We start from the raw sequence: 27472 nt of genomic DNA, 5'->3' as shown, positions 1-27472 counted from the left end.
GAGGAAGACTTGCTAATTCTGCCTTTGGAAGAGACAAATTTTCAGACACCAATAGTCTCTGTTATTGTAAATTGTGCAGTAAAACTTTATTATCTGATTGTCTGCAATTATTAAACACTGGATGCAGTGACCAAGCTGGACCTTTCCAGATATGTTAATAGGTGGAGTTCTGTGCTCTGTGTTACTGTACAGATAAGCCATTTACAATTTTGAATATATATAATTTCTTTCAAATTTAAAATTTTACTATTTTCACCTTTTTAGTACTACTGCTGAAGTGTAACCCTGAAGAATCCCATAAAATATGAAATCAATTAGTGCAATCACAAGTACTTAAACCTATTAATATTTTTTCTAATAGTATGTTTTAGTTTTAAGCGTTACTCTTTCCTTAGCCTGCCTTTGATGCTTTTATGGTTTGTGTATTTTTTGGTGAGAGAGGAAGCAAACTTGCTGTATAATAATATTATGTATAAATCCCAGTGATGGCATAAAGTCTTAATAAGTTTCTTACTGTTCAAAGATAAAACTACAATATTCCATAAATAAAAAAGCCAGAATGAATAAGCTTCAGTTTTCAGTGTATTTAGTTAGGCAGATCTGTTGGATGCAAGAAGTCAAGTGAAGAATATTTACTCCATTAAAGGTACTAATTAACTAGATGTTATTGATGAATTGGTCAGCATGTCCACTGGAATTATGGATGTGCCTTTGTGTGGCCTCAAATAGAAGTTACATTACCTATTGGAAAGGTGAATTCTTTGGGATAACCTCTGTCCTTTGTTTTGTTAAGCCCTTCCTTGTGTTGATGCACAAATCCAAACATGAATATATCTCAAGCTATCAGTTGGTAATCTCAAGATTCTTTCCTTATACAACGCTTTCTTTGTTTGCTTTGCTTTGTTGGTAGGAGACGTACACAGAGATAGCTGGAATGCAGAGGTTTGGGGCTTTCTACATGGATTACTTGTACACAATGGAAAGCACCAGTGGCAAAGGTACCTTCTTTTTCTTTGTTTACCCTGTTAAATAATAGAAACAAAGACTTTTCATGCCCAGTTGGGCCTTGACCAACGGTCCTCTAACTTACCTTAAATTTACCATCAGGTTCATCATTAAAATGGTTTCATCTTCATTGATGTATTTGAGAATAGCTGTTTTGGTTAGCTTTTTATTATTGGTGTTCTTCCTTTTTTTTTTTTTTTTTTTTTTTTTTTTTTTTTTTTTTTCCCCTGCATTAGTAATCACAATGATATCTTTTCTAGTCAGTTGCTAAACTGCTAAACCATAGTTAAGGAATGAAGTTGATCATCTCCTTGGTGCAGAAGCTGAAAAGGCTGTCATTTTCTCCTTGAAGAACAATGCAACAATGAAAGATAGTGTGGAGAATTAATAAATAAGATTTTTTTATACCGATACTCTTATCATGGTTTTAATGATTTTCATGATAATTATCAATGTGATTTTCCCCCATCCTCAGGCAGATTGTCATCTGCAGCTGTTGCTCTGCAGTTTCATTGCCTAAATAATGCTTTCTTCCTCATGTATGTATTATCATGAATACTGTTTCCGTGGACAGGTATTGGGAAGTTCTTGCTGTTTTGTGACCAAGTGTTTATCTGGTTTTGCTACATAGTCCAGTTTACCTGGTGTTTGCACACTTTTTGTCTCTGTGTAAGAGAAGTCTTAACTCCTAATGTTTTTGTTTTCTGGACTGGTTGGATGTTAAGTATAAAATGAGTAGGAAGGGGAAACTTCCATCTGGGCTAGAGGATGGAGTCATGCAAATTTTACAGAAAGAAATAAATGCTACTATTGCCCTTAACAGTAGAGGGATACACTAGGTAATTTAACAGTTCTTTCCTGGCCTTGAGGCTTTCCTCTGTATACTGTGAGTGTGGTGTACAGCTGAGAAAATGTACATTAATTCCAGTTTCTAATTCAGTCTACTTCTGGTTTTAATAAAGAAATAACTCTTGAATTGCACACACAACTTTTATGTGGATAAGTTGAAGACTTAGGCTAACCCATAACTCCTTTTTGAATTTTGTTATAGAAATTTGAATATGCACAGATCACTTCATTTTGATGATATTTGGAGTGTAAAAAAAAAATATTTTTGTGGGGTATTTTGTCTTGTTTCTCTGAATGTACAAGGAATGTAATGACCTATGTCTTTCTCTATGCAACTAACCCTGTTCAGAAATCGCTGAACTCAAACCCACTTTGTTTTTCCCACAGGGCCGGGCTACTGGTATTATCTGATTACCTTTTCCCTTCCTCAGCTTCTCTTCTGTTTCTTTCAGTTTACTTTCTCAGGGCCGTGGCTTTTAATTTTCTGTATCACTTACCAGGAAAATACCTCACAAAATGTACCTTGGCCTCCCATCAAGCCTCATTGTGTACTTCTATTTTAGTGTAACTCCTTTTATTTCAGATACATAACTACTTAAAAGAGTGGAGTAATTAATTTTTAGATTAGTGGTTTAAATGGTTTTTAAATCTCTAAACTCAAGAACTTAAAACCTTAAATTTTCAATATTTATTTTTTTCTCAGAAAAGCAAATGTAATATTGTTTGCTTGTTATTTTCTAGCTTATTTTTCCATATTTTGGGTCGAATAGGTAAATAGTAAGTAGAATGTGAACAAATAGTTGTAAAATATTTATTGAAACTGAAGGTGTAAATACCTCCAGAGTTTGAAAACAATATAAATCTTGCTACATTTTTAATATGTGGAATTTTAATAAAACATTTACGTAACAGTTTACATTTCACTATTTCTTGTTTTGACATTAACTGTGTTTTTAGTTATGGTCAGTGCACACCACCTTCCCCTAAAAAAAAACCCTCACTCAAGTTATAAGAGGCAGCTACTGTGATTGTAAGATTTTTATCTGTCAAGGCAATTTTGGTTTGACACATTCTTTGCACCTTTAACCTCTCCTGAAGCATATGATTACTGATTAAACCGCAAGTGCCTTCTGGATAACATTAACCTCAGGAGTTTCACCTGTCACTTATAGAAGTGCATTAATCACTTTTAGTATTTTGAATGAAAACAAGACAGACAGTTATGCACAGTAGTTTTATTTTGAAATTCTGCCTGTCCTTCCTTTCCAACTTTATTTTGCTTTTTTTTTCTAGTTGTATATCAGTACAAAACAATTTCCCTGAAATTTCCCTGTGTAGCCTATCAGTTCCCTGGTCACTGATCTGCATGACCTACAGACATAATGGGGTGTACTTTTGAAGTTATATTGTTTATAATATCTACCTATGTATCTTGGTGGCCAGTTTATTAAGGAGCACTCTCATCTTAAGATTTTTTTTTTTTATCAGTTAGAATTAGATGTGGTTTATGGAGAGCTCAATGCACAGTGATGAGAAACTATTATCTGTTATGGATCTGTGAAGTTTCAAGAGTAACCTATTATTGCCTACTTCTGTAGAACCAACAGGTTTTATATCACATTCTCTTTGCACTTGCTTAGAATTAAATAGAACTATTCCAGAAAATGCTTTGTATGAATTCTGTCACTTCAGTATATTATTCATATGCATTATATATGAGTTTATTTTCTTTCATTTTGAAAAAGGCTCTTACTACTTCTAAAGGCTTGTGGCCTTAATATTTTTTGTGTGATATGTTTTTTTACAGTTCTTGATAGTGTTCATACTGTGTAGAATTGGAAGGACAAAATGTGTGTTAAATGCATGTTAAATGAAGCACACCCTGATAGCAGGCTGTATGCCGGATTTTTTTTTTAAAAAAAAAAAGTCTTTCAGGTTTTATTTAAAAAGTTATAACCAGTTCCATCTGAAGATTTGAATAGGCTTTATAAGGTAGTATCTTTCTGTCCTTCTTGCTTTTTCTTCTCAGAAATGGTAAACAAAATACAAAGGGAAGCAGAGGTTATAAATGCTCTCACTGCCAAATTCTGCTGAGATTTTTAGGGACAAAATTAGTTCTTCTGCTGGGTGTATAAGGCCTGTGCATTAAGACTATGCTGAATTTGATGCAGACCTGGCCTTTTGCCTTGCAGTCTTAGTTTATTCAAGAACCTTTCTCTTCACCAATGCATAGAAGAAAGATGATTTTTTTTTTTTTTAATTTTTTTTTTTTTTTTTTTTTATAAAGCATGATTTAAACATAAGGGGGAAAAAGCCCCCTATCCTTTTTGCTCCAACTCACTTCCTTACTTAAAAATGAGTACAGTAAAGGAGGGAGAGGGAAAATGGAGTGTTTCCCTGGAGGGTAGAAGATTACTAGGTTCCTGTTGGGCAACCAGAATAAACATGCTTTCTTCCAGTTGGTTTAAAAATAAGATTTGCCTTGAAGTTGCAATGAGCAGGGACATCTTGAACTAGATCAGGTTGCTCAGAGCCCCGTGCACCCTGACCTTGACTGTTTCCATGGACGGGCCATCTACCATCTCTTGGGTAACCTGTGCCTATGTTTCACCATCCTCATTGTAAAAGATTTCTTCCTTCTATCTAGGCTAAATCTACCCTCTCTTAGCTAAAACTATCTTGCATTGAGTAGGTGTACAATGTTCGCATTGGATAAGAGCTTGGAAATTAACTGAAAAATATTATTGTTTAAAGGGATCATCATGGAACAAATCAGTCCACCACTCACCCTGTCTTTGGTTTTTGTGTCATGGATAGATCATGAGGACAAGGAGAACATATCAAATAGACAGCTCTGTAGTTGCAGATATGTTAAATAGTGGAAACCGAGGTGGAATTGATGGCAATGGCTGTTCATTTCCTGGTTTTCCAGTTTGTCACAGCTTTGACAGGGTGCATTATTGAGTACTGTGCTATCTAAGCAGTATGCGCTATCCAGATTCACTGAATGAGTTAAACTGTTATACTCCAATTTCATCTTGGAACATTTTAATTTTTATAGGTTAAGTGCTCTCAGAATCCATTTGGTCTTGATGACTGATGTCAGACTGTTCATTTGTGTAATGGTTAGCAAGGCATCTAATGTTTGATGGCTGTGTCAAAACAATGAAGACACTGTCAAAGCAGTGATTTATTAGAAAAAAAATTCTGATTGAAACTCTGAACTGTTTTAGAGGAGTGAAGGTATTTTTTTACAAGTGCTATGTAACAGGAGAACTTAAGCTTCTGAAATTTGCATAATTTAGCTGAAGAGTTTCCATGAAGTATGTTTAGAGGAATAGTCATGCTGTCTGCTAGCTGATGCGTAGCCTGTATACGGTGAATGTGTGATTTCAGTCTTCGTCATTACCCTACATCTGTGTCAGAAAACCAATAACTATAATTGTATGTTAGTTTCAATTCTGAGAAAAAAGACTGTAAATCTTTTGGATTCAGAGACTAAACCATCCTTTAATCTCTGTGGTGGTCCTTCCAAAAATGGTCTGAGACATAATAATTAAAGAAGTTTTCGTTCTTACTGCCTGTGCTTTACATCATCAGTGGATGAAAGGGAAGTTCGTTGTCAGTCAGGTTTGTGAGAGTACAAGTGAGTGTGATTCTTATTGCTGCTCTAGCCCATTGTCCTGGTTTGACTAGGATAGGGTTAATTTTCACCAGAGGTTGTGAGGGTGCTACAGCCAGGATAGACAAGGGAACCAGTGGGTAGGTTATTCAATACTATGCTAAGATCATGCCCACAACAGAAGGGCTGGAGGTCAGAAGGTCGGGGCTATTGCTGCCTTTGCTGTAAGGAGCTAATGTGATCTGCCTTCGTATCACTTGCTTTACATGTTGGTTCATTACTGTTGTTTTTTATTGCTTCTTTTGTGTTGTATTAAATTTTCCTTATCTCACCCCATGGGGCTTTGTATTTTTCTTCCTTTTCTCTTTGCCATTTTTCGGGGTGAGGTGAGAGAGTGGTTGTATAGTGTTCAGCTCCTGACTGGGTTTAAACCATGCCACACGTGTACCAGCAGTTAGCATTTCAAGTATCTGTAGTTTCTTCGTAGAACACCTTGTCCTTGAATATTTGGGATAGATATCTCTGTGATAAACTGTAGAATGTTTTGAGCACCATGGCTGTCATTGGCACCTGGGGTTTAAGTTGCAACAGAAGTTTGGAGAGCTTTAGAGAGTCCCAAACATGAGAGATACAAAGTTAATGGAAAGGTTCGAAGGTTGTCCTGTGCGTGGAGATGACATAGAATCTTGCCCTCTTTGCTCTGCATTAAACAGGAATAACGTTTGCTTAAAAAGTGTTAAAGCAGTCACCGTATATTTGTGTTCAGTTTGCATTGTTATATTTTCTGTATGTTCAGTGAATTGTTTGCTGTAATTTGTTGTTACTTTTAAAAACTTTTAGTTTCTGGGAATCAGCAAGACCTTTCTGCAGCAAAGAGTGAAGATTTTGGAAACGTTCAGGAGATGTCTACCAAAACCCTCATTGTGGGCCCACTCACCCTTCGGCTGGACAGCAGCGCAGTGCACCGGATACTGAAGATGGTGGTTTGTGGCCTGGAGCACGAGTACGAGCCGTACCGCAGGCCGAAGCCAGGTGTGCTGCACCCGGATACAGGGTTAGACCAGGCCCAGTGCCGTGTTCATGAAGGTGCAGCTTCCAAAGAGTTAAACTGCACATCTCTTGGGGGATTTTAGGAGTCCAAAGAGCAAAACTTAAAATAAAGATAAAAATAACTACAGTATCCCCATCAGTGTTGGGTATGCCTCTGAGATAATTTCAGACAATTGGGAGGCCATTTGTTTCAATCGCAAGCCTCTGGTTGAATAAGAAGGGCTTATTTTGTTGAGAGCTCTAACTTAATTTTGGAGTCTTAGATATCCCTGTTAGGGTGTAATTATTAGTTTGCAATAATGGTTCTACAGGATAAAATTGCATAGAGACAAGCTATGGTAAACTGTTAACGTGAGATTCTGAGAGAGCTATACAGATTTCAAAGTAAGGAAAATTCAGTTGTGATTGCATTTAGCCTTAGGTTCAACCAGTGTGGAATAAAATTAACTATGAAAGGAGAGGGAAAGCTTTCCATTTTTGCTACATCCTAACAATTTCTGAAATGGTGACTGCAGGGAGGTATTTTACATATTTTAGTTAAATGTACATAATCCTTATTTATTGTAGATATTATGGATGGAAACAGAACTATGCCAAGCTTGGAAGAAATGGCATCACTGGAGGAATACATTCCCACTCGACTTACAACGTTCACTATTCTTAAGTGTACAATTATAATCCCCGTGGCAGAATTCAATTTGCTAGACCACTTGATGCCCATAATCATGGGTGAGAAGGTATGTATGCACAGATATTTATTCTGTTCTTTATATCAGCATGTGCTATTTCATACACATTTTCTTGTTGGGCTGTTATTCTGTGTTCTGGATGCATTACTGAGTTCCAAATTAGTTTAGGGCCCATGAGCCTTACCTTCAGATACCTAAGATTAGTGGTGCATGTGGTGACTAGCTAGGCTTGTAAATTGGAGGTGTAAGCTGGTATGAAAAAGAATTTGGAAGAAAAAAGATTTTAAAGCATCAAGCATATGGAAACATAGTAAAAAAAAAAAAAAAAAAAAAAAAACAAACCTCCAACTTGCAGTTTTTTATGGAAACCTTTTGATCAGAAGACTACCTGCCATCCAGGTCTTCCTGAACTTGGTCAAGGCTTAGAGGAGAGACTTTAGATGTTGACAGCCAGCTCTGTGTGTACTAGTTCTAGCTAAAATGCCAGCAGGACTTTGGATGTTACTGAGCATTTAACTGCTGAGTGACTACCTCAGAGTCAGAAATAAAACTTCCTAACAGCCGCCTTTTATCTTCTGGATAATAGTTAGTATAACTCCAGCTAAAGAATCCTGGTTTTACTACTCTAGGACTCCTTCCTCAATGCACAAAGCTGAAGTACTGTAGGGATGAATCAGTGTTTTGTACTGAAGACTTGCTTTAGGTTTACCTCTTGCAGCAGAGGCTGGAAGGTATTTCATGGATAAGGGAAGAGACGGAAGAACAGCAAAAAAATATATTCTTGAATGAGTTCAATTTTTAGGAATTTTCCTCTGATATCAAACATTTCCAATGTGTTTTTCACAAGTGGACACTAAATACATGTTCCTTGTACTTGATAATGAGCTTTAGTGGGCTATGTTTTGCAGAAGTTTTCAGTACCTGTGGTTCCAGCTAAAGCTGTTTAACTTGTGCTGAATTATCTTAAAAAATATTATTATGTACAGCAAGTTTATGCGATTCAAGACTGTACATGTATACAAAAGAGGATGGAAAGTCTTAATTTATGGCATTTCTTATAGTGTGCTGTTATAAGTATTTTCATTGTTCAAGTGAAGTAGAGACAATAACATACACATTAGTAGTTCATTTGGATCACTGGTCTCTAGGCTGCAACATCTATAAAATTTCAAGCACGTGCCATTGATTCAGTGATTGTACTTAAGGAGTGGGTATCTTTTTTTGTGAATTTTGACTGCTTATATTTTGGGTTAAGCTGGCTGGACTGAGTGAACTGATGACAAATCTGTGATCTCTTATGTATTAGGACAGATTCAGAAGCTTCTAATATTAGAAAATAGGACATTGCCAGGTTCCAAATAGGAAGCATTATTTCCTTGGAGCTGTGAGTAGCCCAATAGATTGTAATGCTCTTTACCTTATGGGCATGGGCAGATTGTGGTTTTATGATGGGAGAACAGCCTCATATTTATTGTACATTTGAGGCAAACAAGTTGAAAACCTTTTTTTTTACTTGGAATTTCAATTTACGTTTCCTGAGTGAAGCCAAATCTGTTGAAAATAATGGAGTCATACATTCATCAACTTACTGTCTCATTTTTTCACAAGTTTAATACAAGTTTTAGATTCATAAGAGTAATTTGGATTGGAAGAGATATCTGGAGATACTAGTTTGTTCTGGTATGTCCATGTCTTTCTTTTACTGGATACAGCATTTCATTTTAATGGATACTGTGAAAAATATAATTGGATATATAATATTGTAGTATTTATTTTTTTGGAGTGGCATCTTGTTTTGCTGACATACCTGGTATGACAGTGTAAAGGTTAGATTAGCACGAGTTTAGTGTGGTGATAGTGCTTTGGAGTGATAAAAATGTAAACAAATATTTTATAGGACGAAAGGTTTTGACTTTGCATATTCTTGTAGTGGGTTGACCTTGGCCATTTGCCAGATGCTCACCCAGCTGCTCTCACATTCCCTCTCCTCAGCGGGACACCAGGGAGAGAACAGGATGGGTCGAGATCATGAAGAGCGGGAGATGACTTACCAATTACCATTATGAGCAAACCAGACTTGATGTGGGCATGGTTAATTGAATTTGTTGCCAATTAAAATAGATTTTGATAGTGAGAAACAAAGACAAGAATCAAAATAAAACCTTCCCCCCCTTTTTTCCCAGGCTCAACTTCACTCCTTCATTCCCTGGCTTTTCTACCTCCCACTCTGCGGCACTGGGGGATGGGGAATGTGGCGTTCCCATCAGTCCATGGCAGTTGGTCTCTGCCACTCCTTGTTCCCTCACACTTTTCCTCTGCTCCAGTGTGAGTCCTTCCCACAGACTGCAGTCCTTGAGGAAAAATCTGCTCCAGTGTGGGATCTCTGCAAGGCTGCAGTGTCCTTCAGGGCATATCCACCTGCTCCAGTGTGGGGTGCTCCATGGGCTCTAGTGTGGCTGTCTGCTGTGTTTTGGTCTGTTCCATGGGCTGCAGGGAAATTTACACTCCTGGGGTACCACCTCCTTCTCTGACCTTGCTGTTTGTAGTGCCGTTTCTCACTTTTTTTCCCTGAGTCCTCTCAACCTGTGTGGCATTTTTGCCCTTACTAAAATAAGTTTCCACAGAGGTGCCACTACCTTGGCTGACGGGCTTAGCTGTGTCCTGCAGTGGGGCCGTTGCAGCACTGGGTGGAACTGGCTATGTCTGGCATGGGGTAGCCCCTGGTCTTCCCTCACAGAGACCACCCTTGCAGCCCACCACTGCCAGCACCTGAACACCTGCACCCAAGACAATCCTGGAAAAAAGTTTATACATGATTTTTAAAATTAAAATAAACTATTTTGAAAAGACTTGGGGATTTGTATCATAATGACCATAAGGCCATGGTATATGTAAACAGTTTATTACATGTAGTATTGCTTGTGTGTGTAGGTAGGAGTATGTAGACATGTTAGATAATATATCTGTAGCGTAATAATTGCATTTTTTTTTCTCCTCTCTCCCCTAGAACTCAACTGGACCATTAAATGCTGCAAGCTTCCAGCCTCTGCGGCCTTTACCTTCCATCCGAGTTTTGGTGGATAAAGTTAACCTGGAGCACTCGGTGCCAATGTATGCTGAGCAACTGGTGCACGTGGTCAGCAGCCTTGGCCACCCATCTGACAACCTGCTTCATTACTGCTACTCACACTGTTATCTGAAGGTAAAAGAAATCTTGAGATCTGTTTCTTATTGCAGTGTGCTGATAAAGAATTAATGTGAGTGTAAAAAAATATAAAATATGTAGATTGCAGTGAATTACACTTAGAAATCTGATGGGATGTTACAAGGAAAACCTGTCACTTTTAGTAGTATTGATAGAGCAAAACCATGATAGTTAAAGGTGTACAATCTAAACCTGTTTTAAAAGAATTCCTTTTTTTCATTATAAGAGGAAAAACTTCTGAACGTTCTCAGTTAAAGATCCATAATATGAGAGGAGTTCTTACTCTGAGGTTCTAGGAAGTTTAAAAAGCTTCTGAAAATTTACTTTGAGATTATTCAGTTGCCATCTGCTGAGATTTTAGTAGAATGAAAAAGTGAAAACTCAAGAGGAGTTCTAAAACAAGCCTTCCAAACTTTTAGGATGTGCTTAGGCAGTTTGAAACCTTTTGGGTGCTACTGAAAAGTAAATATTTGCTACTAGTACTGTTAATTTTGCTTAATTCTTTAGTTATCTATTCACTTCCATGCTGATAGAGATTTAAAATATGAAATTTGAACTGTCTGTGTAAAACTCAGTCCCAGAATCACATGGGAAGCTTTCAGTTTTTTGGTGACATGTTTAACTCCTGTCACTGACATGACTGGGATGACAGTACTGCAATTCATCTGTATGCTTTTCAGTTTGAGTGGATTTTTTCTATTAAGAATGTTTTTAGCAGTTATTTGATGAGTGTTTGCAAAATGTGGACTTCAATTTTGAGTTGTATAGAGTTTATTTGCTAACTTCAGTATCAGCCAATGTGTTCTGTTCTTATGTGAATGGTAGTACAGCATGTTAAAAAGTAAACTCTACAATAATTTGTTTTTCATATTGAACAGAGAAAAACTATAAAGGATTGTTGTGATGAAACTTCCTTTAGATGCTCTTATTAAGCAAAAAAAACTTTGAAGGGAAGCTTCTCTTTTCCTTAAATGTCACTTTTTTTTAGGCCAATGTTATAATTACAAGAAATGTTTTTATTTATTTTAGATGAAAGGCAATGTGCAATCTACAAATTTGAAGGGCAGAGAATAATCTATTTTAGTTAAATTATAAAACGCTTTTTGAGTGAAAATATTCTTATATGTATTCCTATTGGGACATTATTTTAGGTATTTTTTTCTAGTTATATTTGTGTTTGAGGGGGGAAAGGAATTCTCTAAAAATAATACACAATTCCTTTCATGTTTTTTGATTAGACTTTAAAATGTGTACATTATATTATAAAAATAACTTGAAAGTGATTTAATCATGTGATAGTGTACTCTTTGACCAGTTTAATCTGTTTCAGATATTTGGTTTTCAAGCAGCACTGACTTCTTTGGACAGCAAAGGATTGTACTGCTTCCCTGTTCCAGTTATCCCCTCATTCAGTACTGCTCTTTATGGCAAGCTGATCAAGTTTCCCAAGTATTGGTGAGCACTAAATCTGTACAGTGTATTTAAGTAAGGTAGTCAACTAATTTTGTGTTTCTAAGGAGTGATTTAAAAATGCCAAGCTCCATATATGTCCCTAAACTTGTCTCTTCTACCATATTCCAGTATTAAATCTGTTGTTGCTAATACATTTCTTCATAAAGATAGCTGTTAATAAACTTTTCAGCCCCGTGATTGGTTGAGAGAACAGGCTGCACACGCCCTGTAGTAGACAGCTTTCTTCTAGACCTTGTAAGATTCTGTGGACTAGTTCCAGTTCTGCCTTGAGTGGATACAAAAGCTGATGGCAAGCTTGGCATGTTTAACTGTGAACAGGTCAGCTCTTTCCATTTTAAACTCGACCAAACACAAAGCAACGAATGTGTGTGTGTAATCTCAGAACACCCCGACCCCACAAAAAGATAGTCTCTACTAGACTTTCTATTTCTGTTACTTATTACAGTTGGAAGTGTTTTAACATTATGATCAGGTAGTAAGCTGTTTGTACTAGTAGTTTGCAAGTTCAACCATTTTTGTTCTGAAAACAATTCTGTGCTTTGTTATGAAATGAACTATATAATTAATTTTCTTTTTAACTTTAATACCATGGAAATTCAGTATTAAAACTTGAATTTAGCTCTACAGGTTAAATCTTGTATTATAAATACCAGTGTGTTGTAGTCATTAATAAATTGTATTTATAAAAGCTATTTTCAAGAAAGTGTGTTCCGGCAATACTTTAGTTTCCTTTATCCCTCATTTTGAGCAGTAGCTGTCTGTAATGTTTATGACATAAATCCATGCAAAGAATCTTACGTAAAATGACAGGATAACGGGAAAAACAGGTTGATGTGTGAAAAATTTTGGCTTCAAACATTGTGTTATATAGCTAATTTGTAAATACATTGGTTTGTGAAAGTTTAATGGATTATACGTATTAGAAAAAGACTGTCTATGATTGTTCTTAGTGCTTCATGAGAATATCCTGTTAGATCTCTCACAAGCTGGGACATCATGCTAAAGAGGTTTTTAGCATAATCAGCACACCACCAGGTGGTAGCAGCCTAATTGACTGTCTCACATTTTCTGTCAATCATTTACAAAAGTAAAAAAGTTCTGATTCAGATGAGTTGCTCTTTCGTTGTGGCGTTTTCCTAAAAAAATAATAAATGTTGCTAGGATAACCCAAAATCAGCACTGATCAAAGTATTTCATTACTCTGACAGGGCTGATAGCTTTTCCTGACATGACCTGACATTTAACACTAAGCTCTGGATAGTTATCCTTGTTAGTAAAGCACAGAAATGAATTAATGGCAAACTTAAATTTATTTACTATATAATAAAACTCATGGCTCATTCTCCAAAATAAGAAAACAATTTTAGAGCTGAAAAATAGTTGAAAAGAAATCTGCAATCTGACAAGTTCATGGTATTCAAGTGCTAGTGATTTTTTTTTTGTGCTCTTTTGTGTGTTCTTGTACTCGCTGCACTCAATCTCTTGCTTGTGCTTGGATTCTCGTGCTTTTCCACACGCACCACTGCATGCTTGCTGTCGTGCTTTCTGTCATGGGTGCACTGTCTTGGGCTCCCATTCCCTCATCCAGTCTCTGCTTCGCTTTTATGCTTTCTGTCTTGCTCTCTCTCTTCCTTTTTCCTCTCTCTTTTATAAATATATTGTGTTACAAAGCGTTGCCCAGATGGAAAACAGTCTGGTAGACTAATAACATAGTAACATAAAAATGAGCAGTAGTTCTGGGGAGTGGAGGCAAGGGACTGGTCCTGCCTTAAAATGGCAAAACATCTATCAGCATTTATTAGTAAATCTTGTAAGACCAACACTTAGTGTGGTCTAGTGTATCTTAAAATAATTTTAATAGTTTTCTCTTATAATAGCTACATTATTTTAAATAGCTTTAAAATAATTTTAATAGCTAGAGAAAAGTTAGCTTTTTTCTATCATATCATCTGTGATATGATACAGTTCTAAAGATTATTTACTTATTAACACTGAAATAATTATATAAAATTAACTTATTCCAACAATTTATCTAAGCTAAGCAACACCAATTTGCGGGTAATAAAGTAGAAAAACAAATGAGTACAGCAGCAGCCTGGTTAAATGAAGTGTAGTTTGAAGTGAATAAAACTCCAGATGAAACGCATCAAATAACACTTGAACTAAATCGAAATCAGCATGAGGACTGAGAGAGTCATTGAAGTCATGCAGTGAGAGAGAATTAGTCTGGTAGGATAACCTGGTAATGTCATTAAACTCAAATTCATCCTCTCCCCCCCAAATTATACCACCTGCTTTATTTGGATTTTTAGATTTCGCATTCCAGAGTTTTTTAAAGTACACACATGTGATGCTACATGTGTTCTTGTATTTCTTTGCAGAAAATATATACCACAGACCATACCTTTTTAAAGACAAAGACTTTTTATGAACTGTTATGGAATCCCTCAGGTAGTATGTTTTGAGTTAGCAGTGAAAATCTCAACTTTATTTCTGACATAAATCAGTAGAATAGCTTTCTTTTCTAGTTTCAATGTAATAATCTCAAAATGTATATGGTGTATGAAATACCGTACTATTTATTTTTTTTTAAACTAGTTGATAAACATTGGTAGCATGTTTTAGATGAAATTTCAGCAGTATCAGCCCAGTAATTTCCAGTAAATGACCATAAATGTTATAAAAGTGCTATTTTATTTACCTACTAGATTGATGCCTCTTTTAATTGCAGCTAATACACTTTCTTGTTATAAAAGAAATGTTCTCAAGCTCACTGGTTAGCTAAGTTTTGGACATCTTTTAAATTGTATAGCTAATCTATTTTTATATGAAAGTAAGAACATCTGGTCTTTTGTTTTTGTCAAGCATAACAAGATGCAAAATACAATGTTAGTGTCAATATTTTACAACTACTTTATGTAGTGTTGCATGCCAGATTGTAAAGCAACTTTCAAAGCTTTCAGGAAGCTGTCTAAAAACAACTGAGAATTAGCAGAATATACTTAAAAGCCTAGAATAAATGACAAGAATGTTTATTGCCCAGCAGAAATCTTGGGCGGAATTAGCTGATTTCTTTTTCATTTTTTTTCTTTTGACTACAATGTCTGTGGTAACAGATTAGAGCTAATCTAATGTAAGACACTTCTCTGTTACAACCCTCTATCACTTACCACTTTGTTGAGAATATAGATTCTGAACAGCCTCCCTTTATTTTTCTGATATCTGTATTGATAGTGAAGTGTGTTATCTCTATATTTTAAGCTAGATATTGGTCCAGTTATGTGTATTGTTTTATGCATTTTGTTCTTTTCTTGACCTGTTTTCAGTAAGTGTTCCAGACTCATGTTTTCCTTTATCAAGTCTGTGGGAAGGTTCTCACTTGCTGACTCGACCTGTGAGATTTTTAAGGATCTAAGCACATGTGGCATAAGGCTATAAATGGGGATGATGTGATCTATCCCTGAATCCTTTCCATTCAGCTCTGGGTCCGATAGTCTACTTTCAGGGGGTCTGTTTTCTTGATAATGAGTCTCCTCTCTGTCGTTTTGAGACTGGAGCAATAGTTGCTGGATTTCTGTCTGCAAGGAAGCACCAGCACAAACTTGACTAATAGCTGGTCATGTTAAATTTGAGTGTGTGAATGAACCTTTTATGAAGAAGTTGAGGGACCTGCTGGGTAAATTAGTATCAAGGATTTCATGGCTTGCACTTCAGAGATTCTAGAGCAGTTAACTGATTATTCTGGAGCTGTTATTCTATTAGAAAAAAAATCTGGAATATAAACTTGAAAGTAAATATAGGTAATTACTACTAAACAAAGGAAAAAAAAAGTTGAAAAACTAAACAGATTCAATTTTTGAAAAGATCTCTCTTTTGAGCTGTTCTCTGCAGATACTATCTTAGGAAAAAAATTTCATTTGAAATACAGGTGATGTGCTAATCTTAGTCAAGCAGTTTGGGATGAGGAAGGATTCTTAACAACATGATATTTGATTTACATTGGCCCTGTGTCTCTTTCCTTCATTACTTTTATTGAAGAACTAATTATTGACGACAAAAGCTTAAAATTTACTCTGGTGTTAAAGGAAGTCACATGTATCATATGCTGGGTGCTTCAGCTGCCCAGAGATATGATGTCACTTTTTTCAGTTGTGAAAGCTGTGGATTGCAGTCCTGACATAGTTATTTTGTTAATACGTGCCCTCACAGTGCTGAAGGATCAATACAGAAATGTAGGTGCAGAGATACTCACATGGAGTATATGTGTGTATTTCCTGTAGGCTTTGTTTTTTGTGAACTCTTAAGAAGATTTATATCATGTTTTTAATATTTCAACACAAATTTAACTGGAAAGGTAAATATTTACTATGTCTCTGGAATCTGTTACATTTACATTAGATTGGCACATCAGGTCATAACCTCCTTTTGGCTATTATACAACGATATTGAGAAACATACTTTACCAGCAACCTGAAGATCAGCATTTGGTATTTTCTTACCTGACTTCCTAACTTTTGTTTTGACTTTGCCACCATGTAGTTACTAAATGGTTGCTTTGTAGACATAATTTAGTTTTACTTTTTAAATTTCTAACTTAACATTACAAAAATGGAGGATTCTAAAGACCTTGTGTTATTGCTGTTTTGGCTTCTGCTCAAACTTTTGTTACTGTAAAGGTTTTTTTATTTTTATACACCTTTGCTTCCTTTTTCTTCCATCATGTATCCCCATCCAAGGCAAATGTACCTTAATCAAAGCCATGTAGTGGTATGCCGTACAACTGTATTCTTATTGACACAGTTCATCATTAGTCTTCTTACACAATCCAGTAAGGTCTTTAATAATTCCAGTGTAAGTCAGGATGTGCACTTTCTCACCTTCTGGGCATGTCCGGCGGAGTAACGCTGCTTAAAACTAGAAATCACGGTGCATTCGAGAGCTTGAGAGCCATGAGATGTAGCCACTCCGCAGTTTGGTGCAGTTGTGCAAGGAAGAGGCAAGTGGACCCTGCTGGCAGGAAGCACAGAGTCAGATATACGTAGACTGTGAATTATTAGATCATAAATCTAGGAGTTTTCCAATAAATTGGCACTTGGGTCTTGATTTTGGCAGCCTGTTTTATTGACTAGTCACAGTAAATCAAGAGTAGTGTCAGTTTAGATGGAATGTGGGTTGTGTTTCGCATGGGCAGTTGAGGGGCATGCTCGTTTCCTGGGTCAGAAGCAGAAACAGGCTGAAAACACATGAAACTCATTTTGTAGCATTCGGTTGTGACTATTAGTTATGTCAGTAATTGGATATAACTGCCAGATGAAAATTCCGGGTATCCTTCGAAACAGAAAAGATGTGAGATTGCATGCCTGAGCAGATGCCATGAGTGTATGGGACAGGAGAGAGTTTCAGCCACATCAGCACCATGTGAGTTAGAGCTAGCACGTATGAAAATGTGTCTGAACTGTTAAGATATGCCAGTGATATGGGCTGTGCAGAAGCCGAAAAAAAGAGTAATTCTTTTGGGTTCTGCAGAGGTAGTTGTGTAGGACTGCCTTAGAGGTGAACCATTGGTCTAGGGAGTATTCTGGATTGATTCAGTATTGTGTACTTCTCTGTCATCACCTAGAAAATACATCAGAGAACATAATAAGTCAGATTTTCTTCTCTTTTTGTATTGTCTTATTGGCTGTTCTTGGTATACAAGGAACAGCAAATTTGACACTTTCAGAAGTTTGGTTTACTGTGTATCTTTGTGTTCGTTTGAAGAGTATATATGTCAATATATCATAGCAAATTGTCACCCTAAAATACTGTTCACATTAACACAGTTTTAATGGGAAGAATTCATTCAGTTCCATTGATAATGTGGCATTGTATATCTTTCATTACGAAAGTTCAAGTAAGCCATGCTTGTGTATAAGGCTGAAGATGCTTAAGGAACTTGTGTGGAACATTTTCTAATCTGCAACGATATTAATGTATCAAGTTTCAACATGAACATTTTAGTGCACTTTTCAACTGCACTGTTCTGGAAGGAGCTGTTGTCGGTTACCAAGAACAACCCTCTCTCCAGGGGGAGTTTTGCATTCAGAGTACATGACTTGCAGCTTGATTAGTGTGACTACAAATTAACTTCAATTGGAAACCTCTAGTTTAATTTTTTTTTTTAAAATCAATCCCAGATCTAATGTTAGTGGTTCTCAACAGATGTGGCAGGCAGCATTCAGCAAATCTGTTAAAAGTGCACTTTTAATCAATGTAAATTGAAAGCAGTTGTATTTTTTAGTATTGTCCATGAGGGGGAAATTCAGCAGAGTTGCCAGTCAAGGGTGATCATCTGTAGTGTTTCTAGTGTAGATATTTAGACTAATTAATTGTCAAGACTCTTCAGCGAAAGTAAATTAAGTCTATTAACTAATAACTGTCCAGGGAAAGTGATTGCACATGGTGAAAGACGTTTTACTGGTTGCTGTAACTTGTTGCCATCAGTACTTGCTGGCGTTTGTACCAGAAACAAGCAAATAGTATTTATTTCAAAATGTGTCGGATTTTCAGGGTTATAGCTGCATTTGCTTTACCTAAGTCTGGTGAACAGTATGAAAAATTTGCTGTCTTAAAGTTGAAGTGCTGTTATGCAGAATAAACACTAGAAAAAAAATGTGAATCCCTAATACATGCTCCTTTTACACTGCGTGTATTTGGAAATTCATTTATTGTTACCACTATCTGTAGAAAATAGGATTTTCAGTGATATTCTCAGTTACGAGGCTATACCCATGTAAACTATAGCTAGAAATATCCATTGATTGCAATTCTTCGAAGAGTGTTTGTCCTTTATTTCTTCTGCAATTTTGTGCCTTTTTCTTTTGCCCTCTTAAGTGTATCTGTGAATCAAAGTCTCTGAGCTGAAATTTGTACCACTAAATAAAACATTCCAGAAACCAGTCTGTGGCCCTGAGGCCTGGTGGTCTTTCATGCCTCAGTTCATAGCCACATACCTGCCTGTAGCTTTCACTTCCACTGTCAAAAGGAGGAAGGGGGGGAAAAAATAGCTAAGAAAGCTAAGAAGGATATGATCAAGCTTCAGACTGAAGACAGCTTCTGGCTTGCTTGGTCCCTTCAGCATTGTCTGGGAAAGCACCGGCTGCCCTTGCCCGAGACTGGCAGGGAGCAAGCTGGCAGGTAAATGGTATGCAAAGCCACAGACCATTACTGGAGCCTACTCTTGGCCTTCCTTAGTTGGCAAATAAGGAAGTTGGCAAATAACCTGCTTGAAACTTGCACTCTGGGCACAAAGGTCAACTGTGGTTTTTGTCCTGCTAGCCAGCCTCATTCAAAAGTTGGTTGTTATATCGGATTTTGAAGGAATGTACTTTAGTGTTGCAGTTGCTCTCTTACCTTTCACTTTTTTGTTTGCATCTTCTTTTTAAGAAAATGTTATGGGAGTTGATAGGATGGAAAGCACTGTTTTAAAAATTTGTAGTTGTTAAATACAATAACTTGAAAAAAAAAAATTACATTGTCTTTCATGCATTAGGACCTCTAGAATAGTTACCTGTAGAGGTATGTTTCTGAAATTGTTATTCACCTTGTGTGTCAAATAATCCTTCACCTAAACCGTGTGTTTAAAGCTTTCTTAAATAAGCTATATGCTTACTGATTAAGCTATACAGAATTCCTGAGTTTATCTTTTTATGATTATCTTTATTATGTTTATGGAGCATTGTTATGTTACTGTACAAGCTGTAACACATCCTTATTTTACTCTGCTGAGCTTCGCTCTCAAGTGGTGGGTATCATTTCCACCTGGAGTAAGGTACCAGAAATTCTATACTCTGAAATGATGCACATTTTTGCGAGCATGTTAATGTGACAGTTGAATTTTATAACTCTGATAAATGGTGACTAAAACCATTTTATTTTTAAAAAAAAAAAAAAGTTGTCCATAATACCTTAGCATATTTGCTGCGCCTGTGTTCAGGTCTATGTAGGAGAAGCATACTGTCTGGTGTCCAGTATCATTTGTGTGCTGTATTCTCCTCATACTTGTTCTCTCTTGGTCCATGATGTACTTTTTTTTTTTTTTTTTTTTGTTCTATGAGAATATTTCTTCTTACAGTTCAGGATCTGTCTTTGGTTCTAGTTTTTGTGTTTGTTCTTTGTTTATTTGCAATGAAACATGCTCACCATTTTTTTTTATCAAGCACTTCTACCCTAGTTGTTTATATATTTGTATTATTTTTTAAATATAATTGTTTCTTTAGCAATGGCTTTTAAAGTAGCCTGTCAGCTGTACATACTGAGAAACAGGTATTGTATTGGATACATGCTACTCTGGACCTCCATCGAGCCTCTGTTTGGTAGGCATTGTCTGATTTTCATTATGCTTTATTTGTCTAAAGGACAGCAGGTCCCATTTACTGAAATAGTTTGGGTTGTGGTGTGGTTGTGTGTGTGTTTTTTTTTTTTGTTTTCTTCAGTCTGACATATTTTGGATTAGAATGTTAGAGAGCAATTTGAACAAAAAACGAAAAAGAAAAACAAGAGAAAATGGAACTCGGCCTCGTGTGAGGTGAGGCCCTTAAATAGTAAACTATGAGAATAAAATCTGTTGATCTGAACAGATTTGGAAATCCGTTACACCTGTTGCAGGTGCTGTTGATACTGATGCAAGAAATCAAAAGGATTATAAGTTAAGTTCTGTTTAGTTAGTTGTTTTTAAAATTAATCAGAATTTTTTTCCATTAGAACAGGTATGTTCTTTAAACAAAAGCTTACGGGATTTTAACATTTTTGATTAGTTTTCTTTGTTAATGTTGAACTAGCTTTTCCTTTGAATTTAGGGACTGATTCCAAAATGAACAATCGAATAGGAGGAGATATTTGGGAAGCGTGATTAGAATTTTCCTTTGATAGTCAAGAAATGTCCATGCAGAGTGACACAATGAAGAATCTGTTTTATTATTTTCAAATTCTAAAAGATGAAAAAATTGAAATTGTTATAATGCTGTCACTGACTTAGTCTCTTGCTCTGAAAATACATGTATTTATTACACTTTTATTTTGCATACGTGTTGGATTTGACTGTGTATGTATATTACAGCAACAAAATGGTTTTATGACAATGTATTTTACCGACAGTATTTTTTCTTAATTAGATGCAAACATGATAATTTTGATGGTGTTGAAGACTCTGTAGGGCTTGTGGAATTTTTAAGCAATGAAATAGATGTCATGAGACTCACAGTAAATAGGCCAAAACTCAACAGAAAAAACTCTATGTCCATAGAATCTGCTTCAAAGTTTGTATTATTCTGCGATTTTTCAAAGTCAATGCCGGAGTCAGTGCTTTAGGACAGTGAGTTTATGTTTAATGATAATTGTAGTCTTTGAAGTAAAAAGTATTATGCATTTACTGAGATTTAATGTTTTGCTTTAAATAGCTTCTGATATCCTTGAAAATTCTTTTGAGGTTGCTAATTAATGAGGCTACAGTATAATAATTTTAACAGCCTTTATAGTCTTTCTGCTGTTCTGCAGCGTATAGATGTGAATCATTAGCACACCTTGTCTGCTCTTGCCCTTGCCGTTGATGATACCCTTGATCCATGCTTTGCTATATTAAAAGCTTTTCAGTTAATGGGAGAACCAAAACACCCTTTCCAACTTGCAGCAACTTCCTTTTTATGCTCTAAATTCTATTGCAAGCGAGGACAGGAAAAGGGGGTATGTGTATTAGTGTGGGTATGGGTTAGATGCATTTTCTTTGTTTCTGTGGTCAGCATTTCATTCCACAGCTGTCTTCCTTTCAGTGCTATAAATAGAATTTTTTTTCCTGATCCCTACTTTCAGTGTTCAAGCACTTTCAAAGAAGGTTCAGTCATACAGCTTGTTCTCTTCACTTGTACTTTAAGTTTCTTCTGTTCTTTCCATCTTCCAAGCGTTTTATTTGAACTACTGTAAAGATGCTTCTTTTCCATTGCATTTTCTTGTTTCTTTTTTTGTCTTGGTGTCTATTCTCCCTTCTTGTGCCATAATACAAAATCTGTTAATCCCACTGTATTTTTTTTTTTTTTTAATTTCTTTCCTTATAACATTTGAAACCTGTGAGAGGAAGATAAACCTCTGGGCCATTTTGTGCCTTTTTCCTTAAGTATCACTGCTGTCTTCTGTCACTTTCTGTCCTGATGTATCTACGGGGGTTAGGAAGAAGGCTTTACAGGTTACTTAGCTTTTTGTGAGACAGCAAAGCATGTGGATTTGACAGTAGTTCGTGTCCTACATCCTAAAAAAAATCTTGTAAATGACTGTATTATTAGCTGCTGAACTATTCGAGTGAATTTCCGTCAGATGGAAGGGATGATTTCTGAGAGCTGCTGCTTCTGACAGCATGCAAGCGTGATGGAAGTGGGTGCTGTTTCCAGGGCTGCCACAGTTGTGACTTTTGCTCCCCTGATAATAGCAGGTTAAGCATGGATCTCCTTGCCAAATGGCAGCAACCTTTGTTCTATTCATGTACTCTAGGTGATCCTGCTCTGGCAGGGGGGTTGGACTACATGATCTTTCGAGGTCCCTTCCAACCCCTATGATTCTATGATTCTATTCCTGTTTTGTGGCATCATGTCTATCAGATGCTAGAGCTGCTTCTTCACTGAGCCACCAGCATTTTTGAGCCCTCCTGACTCCCTGTTTTACCTGCTAATGGCAACGAAAGGGCTCTGTGTGGGAGATTTAGAGGATTGATTTAATGGCTGTTGCTGTTGCTTCTGAGAGTGTGAAGGAGGAAGGAGGAGAGGAACAGAGAGAGGATGAGATTGATTCTTTGGACAGTAAAGCAGGCTGCTCTGTGGGAAGATACTTCCCCAAACCCTGTTTCACTCTTGTGGCTACTGTAATTGGATTACAGTGTGGTATCCAGAGCAATGATACTAGATTTACAATAGCTACCAAAAATGTAACACTTCCATTGTTTTAATAAACACAGTTCTTTGCTATTTGAGGCTTATGTCAACTAGCAACTTTTGCCTGATTACCTCTAGTAGTTTTGGTGGTCTTGGATATCTGCGGCTGTTTAGTTACAGCTGATTCCCCCCCGCTCCAAGAAACTGTCAATTACCTAGAGGTAGATAATGATGATTGCATTTATTTTGGCATTGCTGCTTTTCTGAGTAGGAGGTGGTTCTCTTGTAAAGATACAAGTCACAACTCAAATAGCAGATGTTAAAATGCTCTGCTTCTGGTGTGATTCCTTCTGTACTACATTCATCAAGCCACTGGTTCCCTGTAGGACGTCCTTGATTCTTTCCAGATTTCTTCCTGTTGGTGTGGTGTGTTTGTTTTTTTTTTTTAATGTTTTGATCTTTGGTCACTGTAACGAGTACTGTTTTTTCTTATGGTCCTTATATTTGGATCTCATTGGACATAATGTAGCTAAATGTCATATCCCATCCCTCGTCCCCCCTAATATCCACAATTGATGACAATAAGATTCTGAGTTTCAAGTGAAGAAGTTACAGACCTTCTCATAGAAGTAAAGAAAGAACAGGTATCTAAAGTAAGAAAAAAATGTCCTGAATTTGCATCAGTTACATTCTATCATAAGAGTTTCTTATGCCTGTTTCCTGATTTCTTCCACATTTTGGAGCTCTGAAGATGCAGTTCTTCAAGGGTAAAACTTTATGCACAAGATTCAGTTGGTTGATGACTTGTGTAAACCATAACCATGTATATTAGGAACATAAGGAAGACTGCGGGCTCATATTGTAATCTCCTCAGAGCACAGAACTTGGAATTTATTATTTTATAGATTGGTCGTATCACTTTAATGATTCTTTCTGGAGACAAGTATTAAGTAGTGGTTAGAAAAAGAGGGTTTTTTACAAAGGAAGAAATAGCAATTCAGTGACTGACCTCTGCTTACAATCTGATGGGAGTTAAGATCCCCATCATCTGTCCCATTGATGAACTTTCCTAAAGCCAATAAACTGAATTTGATCTAAACATCCTAAATGTTTTTTTTCTGATGCAGCTACAGGTTTAACCTGTTCCTTCTTGAGAGTTTCATCAGCCATCTTAGTTTATCATGGGTCCAAAAATAAGACTGACACCTTAACCCCTTGATGGGTTATCCCTTGTTGGTATTAACAAATTTTTAATTCAAATCGGTTGTATTTTGAGGCATGTAGGCAATGACTTAACTGGAAGTAGAGATAGGCAGCTGGTAGAAGGCTTTTTTGCTGTTGTTCTTAAAATTCTAATTCACTGGGTGGAAAGACTCATCTGATGCTTAGTGTGGCTGGATTCAAGCTGAGGGAAAATAAGAATTTCCTACCCTCACATTTCAGGTCTGTTTTGTTTTTTTTTTTCCTTACACCTTTGACTTTTTTGTCTTGGTGTATCACAGTGGATAAAGTTACAGTGGCCATCCTGCTGAGGTCACTGCTGCTCACTTCCTTGTCGCTTCACAAACCAGTATTATTTGCATGTAACAATCATACCTTGGAGATAATGACCCTAACGTTTAATATTCAGATGTTACAAAACAAACTAATTTGTTTTAAAAGCAATTCAAGTTTACAGCTCCTGATATGTATGTCCAGAGTCTTGCATTCTTGTGTTTCTTTTCCCTAAGGTTTGTTCCTTTTAGATGTTTGATTTAATTATTTTTGTTCTTGTAATAATGCATCTATTTTTGCTTTGCTGTATAAAACAAATTGGTTTTCTATTAAAACTGTACTGACAGTTGAGAATGGATAATATTTGTTCATTTTCTGAGTCATACTGAAGCTTGTATTTTGCCTGCGTTGTTTTCTTTTCACATTTTGTTTCCAGAAAATCTGTTTTTTGAAGTTCACATATGAATTAACACTACAAACCTTTTTTCGCTCGCAAGTTTAATTCCAGAACTGATGTTAAAAAAATATTATGCAAATTCAGTTCTTGAAAGGATCGTGGTGTTCTCTTCTAATCCCGTATATAAAATTGTCAGATAGAAAAAGTTGGGATTTTATTTATTGGAAAAAAGAAAAAAGTTGGTCAGTCTTGAAAATAGTTGTTTTCTTCCTTCTAAGAAGACAAAGGCAGATGCTGAAAATTTGTCTGTGTAAGAGATGACATAATACGTCAGGCAGCCTTTACTGAAGCCTAGAGAAGGATGGAAGAAGTTTTGAAGATGCATCAGTCTTGGGAGATGTTTTTGGAATTAGTGTTGCAAAGGGAATGTAGTAGTTATTTTTAATAATAATTTGCCTTCTAGCAGAAATAACTGTATGTTGCTGTCTGAAGAGTAAAAACTGTGTGAGCATATAATATATTTTCATAGATATGTGTGATATGACTTTATTGTCATGTTGTTTTCATTGTCAGTGGTAATGACTTCAGTCTTGCATTTTAAAAAGTAATAGTTCCAAGACTGTAATGGTTGGCTTCCTTTTCCTTTCTTCTCTCTGCGTGTTCCCTTGAGAGCTCTGATATTTGTCATTAAGTAGCTAGACGTTGTTTCCCTTAGCCAACAGGAGTTGCTTAAATGTTAAGAAAAAGGATGAAAATCATAATTGTCTTTGAGTTGATAGGAAAGATCAGATGAAGTATAAATATAGATTTGTTGTAGATATGTAGATGAAGCCTTTGTTCATGTCAAATAGAAAACCAGCATATGTTTTCCATTTCCTTAAGAGGAAAGGTGTGCAAATGCTGACTGAAGTTATTTAAGCATTTAAATTACGGTCAGGTTCTTCTAAGTCACAGTTGCTGGGTTCTAGTAGCAGATTACTGGGTTTGTTATTTTGGAAAAAGTGAACTAATCGTATTTCACTGTACAGGATATGAGTAATAACAAAAATTAATTTTTTGGAAACATTTTGCAGGGTCCAGCTTTGCAGTTGGGGACTCTGTATAAACCTCTGGACCCAGCTGTTCACCACTATATTCTTTCAATCACTCTGAGGTGTTGATTTTAAAAGAATGAGTTGCTGTTCCTAAAGTCTATGAAGTGAAAATATTTCATAGCAGGCATGTGAACTTACATGGATTGGTTATACTGGTGCCTATGCATGCTGTATAATAAGGACCAGTTCATGTTTTCATTGAAAAACAGTGAAGAAAACTATTTTCTTTAATGGTATGCCAGATTTGTCCAAATATTTCAGCAAGTCTGTATTACAATTTGTCAGCAAACTGGGTACAACCAAAGTGTATTTAAAAATCGTTTAATTAGGACAGATTCATTTTCACTCCATGCCACTACACAGCAAGACTTACTTGTTCATATTTCCTTAAATTTATTCTGGAACTTGTCCAAGTTCAGCTTTAATGAGTAGCCTATCCTGCTAGTTACATTAGGATTTATTTTCCCCTAGAGAAGAATGTTTGAATTGGTAGTTTTTGAACCTGTTCAGTCAAATGAACATATGTTCAGAACTGCATCTTAACTCCTGAGTGTAAGGATTTGAGAAATAATTATTTCTATTGTTGCAATGTAAGTGCAGTTTCAATGGTGGTTTTAGACTCCAACTATGTGCTGTGTTTTAATATGATGAGTTTTGATGTGAAGTCACATGCAGCTCTTTAGAACAAATTTAATGATACAGTATAGAAACATAGATCTGACTTGGTTTACTGAAAAAAATAATTTGTACTTGCATTTTGATTTATTGCCTGAATATATCTCCTGGGTCATAAAATGTGGTTATAAATATGGCTCAGTACCTTATTAGTGATGGATTTTTTTTATATTAACAGGTGCAGTTTGGTAGCAAACTTGTATTTTAAGTTCTTTTAAATGCATTATTTGTGTTTCAAAACTATTAAAATAAATTCTGAATTATATAAAGTGCATTATATATGCACTTTCATCACTAGCCAGATAAAGTTAAAATTTCCTTTTAAGCAACATTTGCTGCACACATGATACAATACTTCCCCCCTATTTTTTTTTCTATAAAAAAGAATTTCTTTTCTTCAATTTCCCATTCCTCCAAAGTTATCTGAAAAGGACCAGTAGACTTTACACCTATGGGATTGTTAAAGTACAGTAAGTGTAGAATTTGCATATTGTTAAAAAAAAAATTTCATTCATTGTTATTGCCCAGAAGGGACTATTTTATGTGGAACATATAAGTTTTAAACTTAGCATAGTTCAGCACAGTAGCTGTAAAGTGTATTAAATGAATAGCCAAACTTTTAAAGTGAAAAATCTTTTCCACTGTCATACTGAATGCTGTTATTGTCAGAGCTCTTCACAGACTCCCCCCACTGAAGAACACAAAGTTGTTAATACACATCTGTTATTTTAGATGGAATTATTATGGAGTCATTGTTGTGCTGAATTTTACTGAGAAAGGTTTTCTACCTTCTTTCTTGCTTCTCAATTTTGCATAAGGGAACCAATCTCTCCAAATATTTGGACTTTTTTTTTTCTGAAACATTTAGTTTTAATCCTGCAAAATAATATACAGAAATAAGAGGGAAAAGTAGAAAATTGAAGTTATAGAAAAGAATAATAAAAGGAAAAGTGATCAGAAAGGAAAAATGCTACCGTGCACTTTTGCAATGAGGTTAATAGAAGATCACAATACATGGCTTGAA

General features: G+C 36.0%; 1 protein-coding gene across 1 annotated transcript in view; it reads left to right on the top strand.

The window, feature by feature from the left end:
- LOC103781379 (vacuolar protein sorting-associated protein 13B-like) overlaps positions 1–27472 on the top strand; it is a gene marked incomplete at both ends in the record, with an annotated part of 99842 nt that overhangs the window by 24257 nt on the left and 48113 nt on the right. The window contains 5 exons of the mRNA XM_008949094.1: positions 911–998; positions 6317–6508; positions 7094–7263; positions 10223–10417; positions 11751–11875. Coding sequence (XP_008947342.1) covers positions 911–998; positions 6317–6508; positions 7094–7263; positions 10223–10417; positions 11751–11875 — 770 coding nt within the window. The remainder of the gene's footprint in view (positions 1–910; positions 999–6316; positions 6509–7093; positions 7264–10222; positions 10418–11750; positions 11876–27472) is intronic.

The sequence above is a fragment of the Merops nubicus genome, unplaced genomic scaffold (genome assembly GCF_000691845.1).
Source record: "Merops nubicus isolate BGI_N331 unplaced genomic scaffold, ASM69184v1 scaffold18381, whole genome shotgun sequence".
In the NCBI taxonomy this organism is placed as follows: domain Eukaryota; kingdom Metazoa; phylum Chordata; class Aves; order Coraciiformes; family Meropidae; genus Merops; species Merops nubicus.
This window is presented reverse-complemented; position numbering and strand designations above follow the sequence as displayed.